The 13146-nt window shown below is 38.1% G+C and overlaps 3 protein-coding genes across 5 annotated transcripts; 1 reads left to right on the forward strand and 2 right to left on the reverse strand.

Annotated features, from left to right (window-relative positions):
• The first annotated feature begins 796 nt into the window (after positions 1–796).
• Positions 797–5980, forward strand: LOC110879936 (11-beta-hydroxysteroid dehydrogenase A). Of its 2 annotated transcripts, XM_022128486.2 has the most exons (7): positions 797–1061; positions 2782–2974; positions 3062–3147; positions 3249–3380; positions 3471–3635; positions 3706–3984; positions 5905–5980. In XM_022128486.2, exons 1-7 carry the CDS (start codon positions 879–881, stop codon positions 5929–5931), a joined length of 1065 nt encoding a protein of 354 aa, XP_021984178.1. In that variant the 5' UTR covers positions 797–878; the 3' UTR covers positions 5932–5980. The 2 variants fall into 2 exon arrangements, with proteins under 2 accessions (XP_021984178.1, XP_021984179.1); XM_022128487.2 differs by lacking the exon at positions 5905–5980 and having other exon boundaries at positions 3706–4139.
• Positions 4945–7092, reverse strand: LOC110879937 (11-beta-hydroxysteroid dehydrogenase 1A). Its single transcript, XM_022128488.2, has 6 exons — positions 6829–7092; positions 6389–6581; positions 6182–6267; positions 5879–6010; positions 5640–5804; positions 4945–5545 (listed from the first exon to the last, which is right to left on the reverse strand). The coding sequence occupies exons 1-6, from the start codon at positions 7009–7011 to the stop codon at positions 5258–5260; spliced, it is 1047 nt and encodes a 348-aa protein (XP_021984180.1). The 5' UTR covers positions 7012–7092; the 3' UTR covers positions 4945–5257.
• A 2327-nt stretch (positions 7093–9419) lies between these two features.
• LOC110879938 (recQ-mediated genome instability protein 1) lies at positions 9420–13073 on the reverse strand. Of its 2 annotated transcripts, XM_035977949.1 has the most exons (9): positions 12407–13073; positions 11863–12033; positions 11589–11734; positions 11307–11416; positions 11076–11223; positions 10583–11039; positions 10386–10496; positions 9732–9860; positions 9420–9645 (listed from the first exon to the last, which is right to left on the reverse strand). In XM_035977949.1, exons 1-9 carry the CDS (start codon positions 12968–12970, stop codon positions 9484–9486), a joined length of 1998 nt encoding a protein of 665 aa, XP_035833842.1. In that variant the 5' UTR covers positions 12971–13073; the 3' UTR covers positions 9420–9483. The 2 variants fall into 2 exon arrangements, with proteins under 2 accessions (XP_035833842.1, XP_021984181.1); XM_022128489.2 differs by having other exon boundaries at positions 10583–11223; positions 12407–13072.
• Positions 13074–13146: the final 73 nt, after the last annotated feature.

Raw genomic sequence — 13146 nt, forward strand, 5'->3', positions numbered from 1 at the left:
ATTTTGGTGCATTGCGTTTTAGGTAAAACACTTTTTTATGTGTTTTCAGTCCATTGCGTTTTAGAAAACAGACATTTTAAGTGTATTCTGGCCATTGCGTTTTACAAATAAGTCATTTCTTTGTGTTTTTTGTGCATTGCGTTTTAGGTAAAACACTTTTTTATGTGTTTTCTGGCCATTGCGTTTTACAAATAAGACATTTTTATGTGTTTTCTGGCCATTGCGTTTTACAAATAAGTCATTTCTTTGTGTTTTTGGTGCATTGCGTTTTAGAAAAATGTCATTTTTTAGGTTTTTTTTCATTGCGTTTTACGTTGTTTTTCTATTGCGTTTTACGCAACTGGGTTTAATTTTTTTTTTAAATATAGCAATAGTATACTCGTTTTAAAGATAAAAAAACGCTCGTTTTTTTGGTGCAATTTTTATAAAAAAATAATGTCGTATGAAAGAGTTATTAACGTTTAAAAAATGGGGGGAACTGGAGAAGAGAGAAACTATTGGCTTGGATTGACTAGAATGCCCTTGAACAAACTCACGCGCCTATTTTCTTCCTTTCAATTTCCCTGATTTAATCTTAGCACTTGATTAACTTAATGGATGGTCAAGATCACTTCCTATCATTCCTAGCCAAATAAACTTTCTATTATATCTCCACCCATTTCAAACAAATTATTATTAATTATATAACGTTGATCTAGATATGTGTAGCCTCACCGCTTTAGGAAAGCACACACCATTACGTACGTGGCACTCCCTGATCTCTCCATGCAATGCAAATAATGCAATACCGTCTCCACCTCCTAATCTAAACTTCAAGCTTAATATCATTCGCCACCACCATCTCTTTCTTCTTTCTCAAACACAAACAAACAGTAGCCATGGATTTGGTAAACAGTTTCTTGAATCTTGTAGCACCTCCTTTCACCTTCTTCAACATGCTGCTCTTCCTCCCTCCATGGATCTTCTTCAAATTCTGTATCCGCATCCTTCGCAACCTTTTCTCTGAAGTTGTCTCCGGCAAAGTCGTCCTCATCACCGGAGCCTCCTCCGGCATCGGCGAGGTGCCATTTTAAATTATATATATATAGCTTTACAATAAAAACATTATGCATGGTGAATGGAAATTCTATTTACTAGCATAAAGATTATTTGTAGCACAGGTATCACGTAGGAACAGAGAGACTATTTGAGCTCGGCTTGATAGTAGTTTTGCATCAAGCTTTGGAGATAGGGCCGATAACACTCATTAATTGGGTACCCCTAGTCTTTCGGCTATCAAAGGCCGATTAAGCAGTCCAATTATCAATAGTTTATAATCTAATAATTAATTTAGACATCTAGTGATCAACTAATAAAGTAAAAAATTTGAAGAAAAGTTAAAATAATAATATTACCTAGAATTAAGGTTAAGATGGGTTTAGTTCTTAACCGGCTTAGGTATTGTTTGTTTACCTCTTAACGAAGCTTTTAATAGTTCAGACCTCTTACTGGTTCAGCACTTAATGGTTCAGACTGTTTGTTTCACGAGTAGATGTCTGAATGGTTCAGACATTTGCCTCTGAATGTTAAGCATTATACAGAGTCTGAATGGTTAAGACCTCTAATCTAAATTGACCAGACATTTGTCTCTGAACGGTTAAGCATTATACGGTCTCTTAATGGTTTAGACCTTTTACTACTGGTTCAGCACTTAATGGTTCAGACATGTTACTGGTTCAGCACTTAACCATTCAGATGTTGCCAAACAGCCCCTTAGTTCATTTTTTCTAGAATGGGCTAATTTATATATTGGTTTAAAAATCAACGTGGGCTTGAACAAATTAATTGTTTAAAATAGGCTTGAATTATTTAAATTGGTTGTTTCTTATTTGATATTTCGATAATCCTATGTTCATATTTTTAAAAGAGTTAATTACTGTTTTCGTCCCTGTGGTTTGTTAAAAATCACTATTTCAGTCAATTAGTTTAAAAATTGCGATTTCAGTCCCTTTGGTTTTACTTCTTTAACCATTTCAATCCATTTATTATGTTAGTATAGGGACTGAAATGGTTACGAGGTGGACTGAAATGGTTACGAGGTGGACTGAAATCGCAATTTTTAAACTAATGGACTGAAATAGTGATTTTTGACAAACCACAGGGACGAAAACAGTAATTAACTCTTTTTAAAATTATAAAATTTGAATCATTTTTATTAGGGTCGTGGTCAAATATTTATGGGGGACGTTTACTTGTTTTCAAAATTAAATGGGGTTGGTGTTTGAGATTTTATAGTGTATATAACACTAAAAGTAAAAATTTCATGATGTTGCGGTCGACTTCTATGCGCAACGCATCCTAGCCAACAAATCTTAATAACAAAATTACTGTACTGCATTGACTAATAGCATTCCGAACACAGATTGAAATATTTAGAAGAGTTACTGTTTTCGTCCCTGTGTTTTGTCAAAAATCACTATTTCAGTCCATTAGTTTAAAAATTGCGATTTCAGTCCCTGTGGTTTCACTTTCATAACTATTTCAGTCCACCTCGTAACCATTTCAGTCCCTATACTAACAGAATAAATGGATTGAAATGGTTACGGAAGTGAAACCACAAGGATTGAAATAGTTACGAAAGTGAAACCACAGGGACTGAAATCGCAATTTTTAAACTAATGGACTGAAATAGTGATTTTTGACAAACCACAGGGACGAAAACAGTAATCAACTCTATTTAGAAATATGTGTTATAAGTAAAGTAGTAATTGAATCGACAAATTGAAATTGTACGATACGCAGCATATCGCTTATGAATATGCTAGCAGAGGAGCATGCTTGGCTCTATGTGCTCGGAGAGATGATCGTCTCCGAGAAGTTGCTGATCGGTGCAAGCACATCGGATCGCCAGATGTTATAGTCATCCGCGCTGATGTCTCCAACCCTCACGACTGTAAACGAATGGTTGATCAAACCGTTCACCACTTCAATCGATGTACACAAAAACACTTTTTTCCTAAATATGTCTTGATTATATTCAACACCTTTTATCCTACTTTTTTTTGTTAACTCTTGATGGCAGTGGATCATTTGGTAAATAATGCTGGAATTTCCCAAATCGGTATGTTGGAAGAAGTAGATGATATTACAAATTTACGACCGGTCATGGTAAACTTCTGTTATGTGCGCGCTTAATATGCAAATATATTGTGCTAGTCCATGAATCATTTTCTCAAATTTTAACAACCCAAAACGCCTTTTTTCCCCAGGATATAAACTTCTGGGGCTCCGTTTATACGACAAAATTTGCAGCTCCACACCTCAGAAACTGTGGTGGCAGAATCATCGCGCTTTCATCTGCCGCATCATGGATTCCTCTTCCAAGAATGAGTGTGTACAATGTAATATTCTATCATTTGCTTCGTTTTTTCTCTCTCGGTCGATCATATTGCATAAATTGTCATTTGTCGATATATGTCACGTTGAATTAGGCAAGCAAAGCAGCGCTAGCACAGTTCTTTGAAACGATGCGGGTAGAATTCGGGTCGGATGTTAAAATAACCCTGGTGACTCCCGGATTCATCGAGTCTGAACTTACACAAGGGAAATTCCTTTCACACGAAGGAAAGATGGTGGTGGACTATGAGGCGCGAGATGTACGTATAAATGTTAATTACTTGCTTGTTATTTTAGTCTTACGAAAAGTAATTAAATGATGATGATCAGATGCAAGTGAACTTGTCTCCGGTTGCGAAAGTAGAAGGAACTGCAAGGGCGATAGTGAAACAAGCGCTAAGAGGGGAACGGTATGTGACGGAACCTGCGTGGATGAGGATGAGTTACGTGTGGAAGGTGTTGTGGCCGGAAGCGGTGGAGTGGATGAACCACTTGACCAACATGATGACGGTTGGTGGTGATCCTCGCTATGATACTTTGGGGAAGAAGATTATGAACATGACCGGTGCCCAAGGCGTTCTGTACCCAACGAGCATTCAGTCGTCGGAGGTGAAATCTGACTAACGTGTCTACTCGCTTGGTTTTTACTTGGATAAGTTGTGTTCTTGTGTTCATGTGATTGTTCTGCAGTTTTTGTCTAGTTTTGTTGTGTTTCCCTTTGGAAAATAGATAAATAAATAAATGTTAGTGATGTCCACCTTAAATGTAGGTTTTCTTTAATTTAGATAATGTTTCTAAAGACAAATATATTGGAAAAAATGTGCACACCACTTGGCATCCCCACCAAGCGGTCTTATGAATAACACGATGATGAAACACTAGTTAACACTAAGGCTAACCACCTGGGTCGTCTCGTATGTGGGGTTCAACTCTTTCTCCACTCGTCGACGACTGGAATCCTGCAAAACAGAACACCGGTGACTCGCCACAAGGAGGGGAATAGGGGGTTCTCTTTGTGACCACCCTCCGGCGTGAGAATAAGTACTGCTTTGAGGAGAAATAGTGTGTGTTGTAGGTGAAATATAAGGAGAGCAGAATGTTCCTACCTGAATGAATGAAGGTCCTATTTATAGCCGAAGGATGAAGGAGGGGGAAGAGGCCTTGACAGCTGCCACCGGGCGCCAGCTGTCCGACCAAGAGGAATATCCTCTTGGTCTCCTCTGCTGCACTCAGAGTGGTGGGTGACGTGGCGCGCCACTATTTGTCCAGGATAGGGAATTGTATCAGCAGCTGTCGGCCTGTCCTAGGATCGTACTGTAGGTCCATATGGCGTCTGATCATTGGTGACACGTGTTGTCCTTTTGTCTGGAGGAGCATCTTTGGTGCCACATGCAATAGCTTCCAGAAGCTTCTGGATACGTTTGCTGATGTAGGTGTCATGTCGGATAAAAAAGGAGGTGTGGTCTCTGTCATGTGTGCATGGAATTGGGATCATACCTCTTCACACGAGGAAGGTAAATCACGTGCCCCATCTAAAATCGGGTGATGTTGTGGTTTGATTCCTAGACCTCCACAACAGATTCACGCCTCTGTCACACGAGACCATGAATATTGGCTATCAAGATTAAAACAAGTCGGATTTACTTAAGCTAAGGCGAAAAAACAAAAACCACACTATATGGAAAGATCCAACCATTGGAAATTCTAAACAGAAACGGGAACATAATATTATGGATCTAGCAACGAACCTACACAAGACAATTAAGGGTTTTAATTAATATCATTTAGTCTTGACATATAAGCTTCCTCCCTGGCATTGTATAATACAATATCGACCCACACACGACAACCACAAAAACTTAACATCAATGAGTACATGTAATCATTCCTTCAACTCAGAAGACCACACAGAAGATGGCTGCGAGACATGCCTCAGTCCAGGCACATCCAATAGCTTCTTGCTAGGTGCATCCAACGGTGAGGCCCCAGGCTCCACATACAAGAACCAGCGGTTCACCCACTCAACCAACTCTGGGAAAAACGCCACCCAATACACCGTCGTCTGGACCCACCATGGTACCGCCAAGTAAACATCTCCTCGGCAAGCACCCTCCACAATACCCCGAGCAGTAGCTGCAGCCATCTCTATTGGCATAATGCTCATTTCCGCCTATGATCACCCACCATAAAAACAAACATCATGATCACTCGGTTAAATCAATCAAGATTATTAACACAATGATATGTATCAAAACATGACTCACGTCTCTCAAATCTTGATCAACAACCATCTGACCGTCTTTATTCATGATTTTGCCTTGAGTGATTTCTGATTCGGTTAACCCTGGAGTCACGATTGTGATTCCAACTTCGGAACCAAGTTCCATCCTCAATGACTCGTAGAAGCTTACAACAGCTGCTTTGCTTGCCTGAGATAACATTAAATAGTAAAACTTAAAACAAACATGAATATATATATATATAATTATATATTAATGGTTACATTATATAAGCTCATTCTTGGTGCAGGTATCCATGAAGCAGATGAAGCAATGACTACAATTTTCCCTTTGCTCCTTCTCAAATGTGGAATTGAAAGATATGTCATATAGACATAGCCCCAGAAGTTAATGTCCTACAAAGATATGATGCCGCAGCACATGAAGTTATTTAAATCTTTGAAAACTTTTGTATAATCCCACTACATACACTCATAAAATAAATGCTCCTAAGTTTAGTTTATGTTTCCGCATTGACTTTTTAATTCTAGTAAACAAGATTTAGTTTAAAGTCCTAAACTGCTTACCATGACTGGAGTGATGCTAGTAATATCTGTGATCTCTTCTAGCATGCTCATTGGAGTCACCCCAGCACAATTCACCAAATGATTCACTGTAATATTTAATTCAACAACATATGATATTAGTTACCTAGTTGTAGCATAATAATCAAAGATAATATTAATTATCAATCACAAATATCATATATGGATGAGAATAATTGTCTTACATACATTGTCCAAAATGATTGATAGTTTCTTTGATTAGTCGCTTACAGTCATCAATATTGGAAACATCAGCCGGAATGGTGATCGCTTCCGGCGCACCGAGTGATCGAGCGGTTTCGGCAACTTCACCGAGGCTCTTCTCTCTTCTAGCTGCCAGAACTAAACATGCACCTCTTGTGGCGTACTCATACGCCACATGCTTCAAATTTACCGCACAAACCAATTTAAATCAACATAAGCCCTGACTAATTCACTATCATCCCCAAATTGGTTGGGGAATATACTTTTTATAGAATTTACAATAATATTCTTTTAAAATGAAATAGAAATTTCATTAATATATTAAACTAATGCATCCAAATATAGAGGGTAAACGGACAACAAGCTGTGCTTAAATAAGAAAACTAAACTTTTTAAAAACTAGACGGATTGAAGGATATACGAACCTCGCCGATACCGGAAGATGCTCCAACAATCAAGACGACTTTTCCGGCGACGTCTTCTTTGGAAATGGAAGTATATATGTAGCAGAAAGCTTTGAGAAAAGTATAGAGTGGTGTGAGGAAGAATAAGGCACCGATAGTTGCCATTGAAGCGAGTAAATTCAGGAGAGTGTGAACGAAATCCATGATTGCTTGATGGAGGTAAAGGTGATGGTGACGGTGATGGTGATGGTGATCATGTACAGTGAAGAAGAAGCAGAGGTGAGTCAAAAGGTCAAAATTCAGAAGCTTGGTGTCGGCCTCAGGACATAACACGTGGCTGAAGAAAGTCAACAAGACACGTTGGATGCATAGATGGATTAATATTTAGCCCAGTCTAAAAGATCCAGCCCAATAGAATCATTGGTAAGGTGATTGTGTTAGTTTTACAATATGGATGGGTTCAAATTATGCAAGCTACAACTAGAATTATAAAATATTCAGAAGTAGATTAATTTGTAGTTCCAGAAAAAAAATTAGTTATATATTTTCTTAATAGTCATAAGGAGATTTTTGTAGTAACAAAATCCAGTCTGACCACTCACGCAACCTGTTATGTAGCAACTAGCAAGTTTGCGGTCTGTGATAGGCAGGTCCAGTTTCGAGAATAATGTCTTCCCATGTTTAATTAAAAAAATATATAGTTCATGTTCGTCAACCAATAGAAAATCTCACCAAAAAATTACCAACACATTCTTTAAATAAAGTAGTTGATTTTTCGCCCTCGCGTTGCGGCGGGACCTAATATTTGCAAAACGCGTGTCGGCAACGGCAAGCAGATACCAAATATCAAAACATAAATAAAAATAACGTGGTAACGATAGTCACTTCTTTTAAAAAAACGATTTTAAATAATCTAATATATAATAATAGGATGCACATTGAAAATTCGGTTGTTTTCAGTTTAGTTATTACGGTGCTAACACGTTAAAATATGTATGAGCTCGGTACCGGTAACGGCATCGAAAGTACCGATCCGGAAAATCATCGAAATTAGGTTCCGGCACCGAAAATGCTCGGTACCATACGGTATGGTATTTGAAGGTAAAAATCAGTAAATACAGGTATGGTGCTAGACCGGTGTCGAACCGAAAGTAACGACTCTGAAAACGCCAAAAGGTGCGTACCAAATTGGTACCGAAAATGATTGGTATAGTAAATTTGGTACCGATACGATACCGGTTTGATTACAGGATTTGATATGATTTGCTCATCAATAATCTAAATATCCAAGTTAATTTTACATGCTACAATTCATTCATTATAGAAAAAGACAAAAAAGAAAACAAAATAAGTTGTTTTGTATATAAAACCTCATTCAAACGAAATACAGTTTACTTACAGTGTGTATGAAAAGTAATCTAAACGGTGCAATTACTTGCGTTGTTATGTTGCTACAGGATTTGATGAGCTGGGTACCAACCGGTACCAAAAATCCCCCAAAGTGGGTACCGGTACCGAATATACCTGGTACGGTTCGGTACCGGTCGGTACTGGTACGGTACCGGTATTTGAGGGTAAAAACCGGTGAATACCAATGCCGAACCTATACCGAAAATGATAAAAGTTGGTACCGATTCGGTACCAAAAATATATCCGGTTTGATAAATTTGATACCGGTACCGGTACCCGATACCATTTGCTAATCCCCTTGATGATGTTATTGTTCATTGTGTTCTAATTTTAATATATAGGTAAATTAAACTTAAGACCGCGAGGTGTGAGGCGTGGGTTGGGGGCGGCGGTTGCCAAGCAACGCTGGCTAGACCACACCGGGCTAGCGGCGGTTGCCAAGCAACGCTGCATCCTTTTAACCAAAGCTACAACCCAAATAACCCCTTTGGATACCAAGAAAACTCGAACCCTAGCCTGCCACCAAACCGTCCACCACCAAACCCGACCCAAATACCCCTTACACACGGCCATCCACAACAACCGCCACATGGTTTAGTATACTCACTATATCCCGATCTAGCCAGAATTGCATGGTATTTAGGAAACCGTGTATACACGAACTTTCCATACGACGATTCATCTATTCCAGATAACCTTTCCCAATCTGATTCTATGAAATTTCTCGCCATGTTTGTTGATCACCTTACCGGCCCATAATTGGCAATGACGTTGGAAATGAAAGAAGAAATCATGAAAAAATATAACATGGAGTAATCATGAAGCTTTTATTTATTTTTTTTATGTAGCTTTTTTTTAAATTTTATGCAGTTTTTTTATTTTATTTGTAATTTATAAAAATATAATATGTAATCTTCTCTTCTATTTTAATTAGTGTGTTTTTTAATTAAATAAAGTTTAAAATACTTTAAACAAAAAAAAAAAAACAAAATCCACATGGCTGACCACGCCAGCCGAAGTCACGCCACACCACACCCCTTGTTTTTGAGTATTACCTTGTGGATCCAACACTCACCACGTGTCGAGCAATGCCCCCAACCCAAACCCCTCCACACACCATAGTTTAAATATAATTATCAAAGCTTGCATCAAATAATAGACCTAGTTAGCACCTACAAAATTGTAGGTAATAAACTACCAACTAACTCAACTGAAATGTACCAATAAAAAATAATTACTAAATGTACCAACAAAGTCATAATGAATTTACGGGGATAAAATAATTGGATCCAACTGTGATCGTTGATCATCGTTACTAGACTTCAATCTTCCAAGAAGGGACCATGCATCAGATAAAGAACAACCCTGCTGCATTTCTATTGCAACTGGAAGACTTGATGCTTCATTTATCCTTACAACCATTATTCCCTGTAAATCAATCACATAAACCAAACAAAATAAACACCTTTTTCAATAGATTTATTTATAAATAGATTCAAAAATGGCTTGTGTACCTCAAAGTTCACTAAATAAACTTGAAACTGTTTCATTATGTTCTTCATGTCTTGAACCCTAGACTGATCTGAAGAAGACAACGCGGTGTTTGTCTCATCCGGAGAATAGCCTATCTTTTTCTGTACAATCTGATAGATCAAACCGTTAACACAAGAACATGTTTTGAACATTTGGATTTTTATATTTTGAGTAAAATGTCTTTTTCGTCCTTGAGGTTTGGCCAGTTTTGCGACTTTTATCCAAAAGTTTGTTTTTTCGCATCTGGATGCAAATGGTTTAACATCTTGCCATTTTCATCTGGCTCGTTAACTCCATCCATTCTCTCCGTTAAGTCAGGGGTATTTTTGTCTTTTTTGTGAACTTAAAAGGCAATTCGGTCGTTTAATAACTTGTACATTATGCTAAACGCTTGTACATAAAGTGAAAAAGACCGAATTGCCTTCTAAGTTAACCAGAAAGACGGAAATACCCATGACTTAATGAACAAAAATGGATGGAGTTAACGAGCCAGATGAAAATGGCAAGATTTCAAACTTTTTTGGATCCAAATGCGAAAAAGCAAACCTTTGGACGAAAGTCGCAAAACTGGCCAAACCTCAGGGACGAAAATGGCATTTTACTCTTATATTTTTAATGGAATAATATGAACTTACATTGTGATCAATAAGGATCTCGGATATCAAACTACCATCATCTACATATACTTGAAGCTCATATGTGCTCCTTTTCTTATACTGGAATACCTTAACTCCAGTCACAAAACACTGAAATGTTTTACATAAATGATATAAGTATATAACAAATCCATATTCATAAATAATAACATAATTAAAAGAAAAGATAATATCACCTTAATTTTGCCCTCAACATGAGATGATTTATCTTTCGATTCAGCCCATTTAACTGACAATTGGGCCAAGTATGTGAACGGCTTTTCCCTACTTGTAGCCACCAAGTGGACATCTTCGTCGTCATCGGAAAACGCCACAGGTGATGCCAGGTGGACGGGAGCGGTGGTTTCTTCTCGAACCCTAAACGGCGTTGTTTCCACAGTTTCCCTAATTATGGGAACAGTAAAAGTAGCATTTTCTGAGTTCATATTAACAGAATTTTCCGTTGCAGCCGTAGATGGAAACGGTTCGGTATTCATCCTATGGGCGGAAACAGAAGATTCTACTCCGGTTCTTGGTGGCTGATGTTCATTTGGACCTGCAAAATTTGGCACTCTACCACTAACAGGAACTGCAGAATTTGACATTCTACCACTAACAGGAATTGAAGAATTTGATGACGCTCTAACGCTAAGGTGAACTGCAGAATTTGATGACGCTCTAACGCCAACAGGAACTGCAGGATTTGATGACACTCTAAAATCACCAGGAACTGAAGGATTTGATGACCCTCTAACGCTAACGGGAACTGTAGGATTTGATGACGCTCTACCATTAACGGGAACTCCAGAATTTGATGACGCTCTACCATTAACGGGAACTGCAAAATATTAAGGTTTGTTAACAATGATGATGTGAACTTTAAAACTTGTTAATTTGTGAGAAATATACCAACACGTGTACCTGTGTTATCCCCCTGCATTGGAGTTGTACTTTGAGAAACGGGATCATTAGCAGGCCATGCTGCACGAGTAGCTCTAGTTGCTAAAGGGGGGACAACTCCTGTTCTTGTCCTAAAATTAAATTAAAATCTCCTAAATAATCAATTTAACTTGAATAAATAATATCAATTGTTTAATGACATGAATAACTAGTAACCATGCATCAAGACAACTTTACGAGTCATCTTCTTTTGTAGTTTTACTATTGATCAGTGATTAAAATGAAATTAAGAAAACTGAATACCTTCTTCCCCTTGGAGGCTTATTAACTTCAGTAACAACTCTTTGTCGTGCTGCATCTAGCTCCTCAACTATACCTCCTAGAACTTGAAAAACTTCTGGAACCAGCATTATGAGCCCATGCCTTACAGTTACGTTAGAAATAGCAACCTAAAAAGGAAATTTTAATCACAAAATAGTTGTTATGCACAAATAAAGTGTATAGACTTTAGACAAATAAAGTGGAGATTTTCATCACTAACAAGTATGATCATCTACAAGAAATATAATATAGAAACCTTCAGTCCTGCAGGAGCTAGAACGTCTAGATCTTTAATAGGCTGATATTCCATGCCAAAAACTCGTTGAACACCATCGGTCATTGATAGTTTTAGGCATCTCTTTAAGCCAGCATTTGCCTTCTTGTAACGCTCTCGAAGATGTTGACTAATATTTACTATCTCATCAACCTGTAGAAAATGCATTAATGTTGTTAACTCTACCGCCAAGTACCTTGTCAATATGCACAATAGATAAAAACTTGCATAAATAAACCTTTCAAATAGAATGTGAACTCAATGTGCAATTTTATAAAATTTCAAGCCAAACTTGTTTTTAAAAGCGTGTGGCGATCCGATACGTTTTCATCCCAAAAGCCGGTGCGTGATGCGCAAAACACGCACATCACATATGCGAGGTGTTTGCTAAAATATAACTCCTGACTAGATAATAACTCAAAACAAGCATAAATCCCCAAAATTAAGCTACTCTAACAAACTTGATACACACTAATTAAAAAAACCAAACAAATTAATATTCATCGAACAAAAAGATGCAAAATACCTGCAACACAAACGGTCCAGGAAGATCAACAAGGTGCATTTGATGCACATTATTCGGAAGCGATCCAGCACCGCAGTAGTTCATATCAGCATTCAAAAACTTATCAAAACAAAGCTTTGCCTTTTGTGTAGCATCAAGGCTGGAGAATCCAGGGACCGCGGTCTCGAGGCCACGAAGACAAGAATCCAACCATTCACCCTTCAATCTCAACCCTAATTCTCCCAAAACCCTACCAATAGGACTGTCAGAAGCTTGATTCGTACCAACAGTGCTTGTAGTAGAATATTCTGAAGTATAAACAGGCTGGTGGTGTTGAGGCGGAGGTGATGATGGAAGTGGCGGTGAATTGGGAGAATCTTCGGTTGCGTCGATGAATTCTTCGTCGGATAGTTCGATTTGGATGGGATGAGGTGGGTTATTAGGGTTAGAAATTGAGGGATTGGGGGTTTCGGATTCGATATCATGATGTTGTTGTTGTTGAAGAGGTGGTTGTGGTTGTTGTATGTCGTCGTCGTCTTCTTCGTCGGATGAACAGATTATTCGAAGACGCCTTCTGGAGGACATTTTAGTCTGCAATGGCGAGTGGTTTTTTCCCTCCAGATTTGGTGTGATTTTGAAATCATTTTATATCGAAGGGAATAGGGTTTTAACTTCTTAAGTTTTTCAACTCCTGCACTAGGAAAATCAATCTAAAACACGGCTAGACTATAATTCAGAGGAGTAAACTGCCATTTTGGTCC

Source organism: Helianthus annuus, chromosome 9 (genome assembly GCF_002127325.2).
Source record: "Helianthus annuus cultivar XRQ/B chromosome 9, HanXRQr2.0-SUNRISE, whole genome shotgun sequence".
Taxonomy (NCBI): domain Eukaryota; kingdom Viridiplantae; phylum Streptophyta; class Magnoliopsida; order Asterales; family Asteraceae; genus Helianthus; species Helianthus annuus.

What these genes read in the sequence shown, in the direction of transcription:
- LOC110879937 (XM_022128488.2), bottom strand. Translation starts at nt 7,011, where the DNA reads ATGGATTTCGTTCACACTCTCCTGAATTTACTCGCTTCAATGGCAACT. An exon ending in CAAGAATGAGCTTATATAAT is followed by an intron (nt 5,805 to 5,878) that starts GTAACCATTAAT and finishes ATGTTATCTCAG; the next exon opens with GCAAGCAAAGCAGCTGTTGT. An exon ending in TTGATCAAGATTTGAGAGAC is followed by an intron (nt 5,546 to 5,639) that starts GTGAGTCATGTT and finishes GGGTGATCATAG; the next exon opens with GCGGAAATGAGCATTATGCC.
- LOC110879938 (XM_022128489.2), bottom strand. Translation starts at nt 12,970, where the DNA reads ATGTCCTCCAGAAGGCGTCTTCGAATAATCTGTTCATCCGACGAAGAA. An exon ending in CTGGACCGTTTGTGTTGCAG is followed by an intron (nt 12,034 to 12,406) that starts GTATTTTGCATC and finishes CATTTTCTACAG; the next exon opens with GTTGATGAGATAGTAAATAT. An exon ending in TAGCTCCTGCAGGACTGAAG is followed by an intron (nt 11,735 to 11,862) that starts GTTTCTATATTA and finishes TTTCCTTTTTAG; the next exon opens with GTTGCTATTTCTAACGTAAC.
- LOC110879936 (XM_022128486.2), top strand. Translation starts at nt 879, where the DNA reads ATGGATTTGGTAAACAGTTTCTTGAATCTTGTAGCACCTCCTTTCACC. An exon ending in CCTCCTCCGGCATCGGCGAG is followed by an intron (nt 1,062 to 2,781) that starts GTGCCATTTTAA and finishes TACGATACGCAG; the next exon opens with CATATCGCTTATGAATATGC. An exon ending in TGGACTATGAGGCGCGAGAT is followed by an intron (nt 3,636 to 3,705) that starts GTACGTATAAAT and finishes GATGATGATCAG; the next exon opens with ATGCAAGTGAACTTGTCTCC.